This window comes from Carassius auratus, chromosome 23 (assembly GCF_003368295.1).
Source record: "Carassius auratus strain Wakin chromosome 23, ASM336829v1, whole genome shotgun sequence".
NCBI classification, from domain to species: Eukaryota; Metazoa; Chordata; class Actinopteri; order Cypriniformes; family Cyprinidae; genus Carassius; species Carassius auratus.
Window position 1 is genome coordinate 13594623 of NC_039265.1, and position 4666 is coordinate 13599288.

Here is a 4666-nt window from a genome sequence, read left to right on the forward strand (position 1 = left end):
CGCTCATAGACAGTGGATGCCCGTTGTCGATCGTTAATGACCTCATCGAGAACGCCCACGAGCGTAACTGGCCCCAAGGCTTGGCCACGCTGGAGACACGGCAGATGAACCGCCGATATTATGAAAACTATGTGGCCAAGCGCATTCCGGGCAAGCAGGCCGTGGTGGTGATGGCCTGTGAGAACCAGCACATGGGCGAAGATATGATTCTGGAGCCGGGGTTGGTTATGATCTTCGCTCATGGCGTTGAGGAGATCTTATAGACTGTACATAGGTGAGTGCCAGTGATGAAAAGCAGAAAGGGGTTTACAGAGACTGAATTGATTCCCCCCTCTAAAAAAATTCATCCCACTTAAAATATCAAGACCTCTTCAGCAGTCGTTACCTCAAATTTTATGGAAAGACACAGGCAGAGAAAGCTCTCCGCATGTGGACCTCCAACATTCCCTGTTCTCTTTGCCTTAAACAGACATTTTTCAAAAAGTGCACCCTAATGACAAAAACCTTGAAACATTATCAGGGACGATGGTACACATATGTTTTAACATTAACAATGAAATCAAAAGGATCTGAAGTGATGTCTAATTTCCCCTTTAACATTTATTTCCCTCTTGAGAGCAAATGTGTTACTCGCAGCTTGAGACAATTGAAGATTCTTGTAAATACAGATGATAAAGAAATATAGACAACATATGCTATCTGTTTTTGTTCTAATGGAGTAGTGGACATTTTGGTCTTCATCTCAGTTTGCTATTTAGAGTAGAGTGTTTTAACTACCATGGATCTCGATCTTTATTTCTTTTCTCAATAGAGCTATGATTAAAGTATGCTAGATGAAGAACTCCGCTTGGTGTTTGCACTGTGTGGTGATTGGAAAAACAAGATGTCATGAATCTCGTTTTGTGAAGATGTTTGTTGGAGAGAGTGATGAAAGGATATATATGACAGAAATCAACAGCAGATTTGATAACTTTTAATCCACTCTTTATTAAATTTTCTACTGGCATTACTGGCTATTACACTATTATAAATCAGAACCAGATTTTTCTTCTTTAAGATGGGCTTATGACATCAGGGTTTTTAGTCTAGTAGTTAAACCATATGCCAACCCATAAATGATGGATGAAAAGCTTATGAATCAATATGAAGTATAAAAACATTGAGGAAAAATGACCAACTAGCCCCTGATGTAAAACATGATGCCTGTGGGATCTCCTGCAGATGCTCAACCCTATCTGGACCTTTTTACCATAATGGTTTACATCAGAACCTTTTTTTTTTTTTTTTTTTAATTTTTCCACAGTACCTCTTAATGAATTTCAAATAATAAAGAGAGATGGAATGGTTGAATGTTTGTGTATATTGTGCAGTTGACTCCTGGATAAGTGGATAAGAATTTATTTTGTGTATTTTATGTACCTACGTTGTATATAATTGATTTAAGAATCAGTTTTATTTGTGCTGTACGATAGTTGTCTCTGCAACCAAAGTGTTTTATTGTGTTGTATGCACATCGTGCTTGCTTTTTTTGTTGTTGTTGTCATTGCGCAGACACCAATAATGTAAGTTCAGCAATTCTGAAATGTACCTTCGGATCTACTGTGTGTCATCTGCTTCAGTGTTACATAGACTGAATGCTCACTGTGTTGTTTACAGTAGCTTTTTTGCAAATGTTGTTCAATGAGCTGAAAACTAAGGACCGAGAATGTTTTACTCTGCAATATTCAGCCAGGTCTGTGTGTGAATTGGGGAGAAATGTCTGTGAACTTTGCCTTATCACATTTCATTGGATGCTTCACTGCATGATCGCTGTGTAATGTGTCACATGGTTTCCCTGCACATCGACTCACAATCGCACCCTGAAGCTGGAGAGATGAAACATGACCCAGTGTGTTTCACTTCTTGGTTCTGATGGATCTGATCACCTTCCGTATCATTCATAAAGATATAAGTTCACATTTGTCATCTTTTACTGGACACGCAAGACTTTGTTGACTCTCAGGTTTTATCATCTGATAACAGGGATGAAACGTTCTAAGAGCTCGTGTTTCCTGCTGCAGCATTGTCCGTGGATGTGGCATTCTTCTGTTTTTTTTTTTGTTTTTTTTATTATTCTTGCTTTTGTGCTGTGGGTTACTGACAGAATATGAATAAATATCAATGATTTTGCAATACGACACTGGTGTCTTTGTTTTTAGTGTTAACATGGTAGCAGGAACATCTTGTCGGTCATGTTTACATCAGCTGTTTTAGACAGCAAAAGCATGCAATGCTAACCAGAATAAAGAGCTTACTTCCTCATGCTTTTGCTGTTTTTCCTCTTTTCTACCACAGAATGTCACTAAAGTGCAATTTAGCTTGCAGTCAAAATGAGCAGTCGTTTGAGTTTTAAAGTATTTCTGTTGCCATATACCATCATTTTGAGCTGAATTAACTGTTTTTGTTGTTATTTGGTGACTATGTAGTCACTTCTATCTGCTGATCTCTGTTCCGTGCATGTTTTGAGGCCAAACAGCATACATATTCACATGCAAGCAGGAATAATCCTCCTGTTGTTGGTATTTTCTTTCACAAGCCTCTAGCCACTAATGCAGACAATGTAGTCATTTTAATCCAACCCATTATAGTACCAGTGAGGATAGGAATGTCACATTGTTTTTCCAGCAGCTCTCATTACCAGCCCCTGCTCCACACGAAATACACTAACTTCTCACCCTGTTGGTAATAATATTTTATTACGGTTAGTGTATTGCTCATACAGTAAGTACAGGCAGGTCTGGAGGTATTCGGATACTGACTTGAGTTTTCCACTTCAATGGATTTGAAGTAAAACAATCAAGATGTGATCAAAGTGCAGACTTTTAACTTTATTTTAAGAGGTTCCACAAAGATGACCTTTACCATTAAGGATTTTACAGCCATGTTAGGCAAAGCACCTCCATTTTCAGGGGCTTGTTTGTGGGTCTTTATGCCTTCAGTCTTGTCTTCAGTAACAAAAAAGCAAGCTCTATTCCAGTGGTTCCCATGTCCTGCACATTTTGTATATCTCCCTAATCAGACACACCCAAATTAGTTCTTGCAGTCTCTACTAAGGAGCTGATGAAGGGAATCAGGTGTGTTAGATAAGGGAGACATACTAAAGGTGCAGGGCAGAGGGGCCTCCAGGACAGGTTTGGGAAGCTCTATTCGCAGTGGTTTTCAAACCGGTCCAGCGAGTAACCCCAGCACTGCACATTTTCTGTAGCTCCCTTATCTATCACGCCCGATTTAACTCATCAGCACATTAATAGAGACCGCAAGACCTGAAATGGGTATGTCTGATTAAGACATACAAAATGTTAGGTGCTTGTAGAATTAGTTCGAAGACCATTGCTCTATTGGATTGAGATCAAGCAACTGACTTGGCCATTGAAGAATATTTAAAATACATTTTATTCAAATAGTCTTGAGCTCCTTTCCCAGTATGTAGGGTCATTATCCATCTGCACTGTGAAGCTGTGTCCTATCAGTTTTTTAGCATTTGGCTGAATGTGAGCAGAGAGAGTAACTCCTTAAAGACCTCAGAATTCATTCTGCTACTTCTGTCAGCAGTTCCATCATCTATAAACACCAGTGAGACCGTTCCACTGGCAGCCATACGTGCATACCCATGTTTGACACTTGATGTGGTGTGCTTCGGTTCATGAGCTGTTCTTTTCTTTCACCATACCTTTCACTTCCCATCAGTTTGGTACAAGTTAATCTTGGATTAATTCTCAAGCTTGGCCTCCTTCACTTTCATCGATATCTCCTTGGACTTCATATCTTTTATCAGCTGATTTTGTCTTGAAGTAATGAGGAATGGACGGCACCTGGTCAATTAACCTCTTCTTAGTCAACTGTCCAAATACTATTGATCCCCTGAATATGGAGGAACTTTGCTTAAAATGGCTTTAACTCTTAAATGGTAAATGTCATAATTTTGTGGAACCTCTGAGCACTTCAACCACATCTTGATTGTTTTATTTAAAATTCATTGTAGTGGTGTATAAAAGAAAAAGCTCAAAAACTGTGCTTGAATAGTTCCAGACCTGTCTGTATATCTATACATACTGTATCTGTTTTCTCATCATTCCTTCTTTTTATCTATCCATCCATCCATCTAGTTAGGATTTCATTCTGATAAAAACCAGTTAAACAGTTTTGATTCATGTCTCCCTAATAAAGGAAATGGTCCTTAATCCCTTTCAAAAAAGTAAGGATTTGATTGGACCTTTTACAATCTCGAACCACAAATTCCTGTATCAGTTAATCAGGCATTTGGCAATCAAATATATTGCGGTTTAATTATGTGATAACCTTTGCTCAATCTAAAATTACAGATATAAATACAATCACTCAGATGCCAAACATCATACTGAAAATGATGTCATCTGACAATGACACTTTTAATAGTTTATATGACACACCACCCTATTGATTGTCCACGTGTAACTAAAATGTAATAAGTGCATATAGGCTACTATCTATCTATCTATCTGTCTGTCTGTCTGTCTCTCTCTCTATCTATCCCTAGAGTTAGTGCTCGATGAGAAGCAGTTCACACACACACACACGCACACAGCATCTGATCAAAGTGCATCACTCAGCTCAGACACATGAGTGCGGGCGGTGCTGTGACTCTATG

The 4666-nt window shown here is 38.8% G+C and overlaps 1 protein-coding gene across 2 annotated transcripts in view; it reads left to right on the forward strand.

Annotated features, from left to right (window-relative positions):
* Positions 1 to 2177, forward strand: part of rnf41 (ring finger protein 41) — an 8740-nt gene extending 6563 nt beyond the window's left edge. For both annotated transcript variants that reach the window (XM_026199942.1, XM_026199943.1), the window contains exon 7: positions 1 to 2177. This exon is cut by the window's left edge and continues 92 nt beyond it. In XM_026199942.1, coding sequence (XP_026055727.1) covers positions 1 to 263 — 263 coding nt within the window. In that variant the 3' untranslated portion in view covers positions 264 to 2177.
* Positions 2178 to 4666: the final 2489 nt, after the last annotated feature.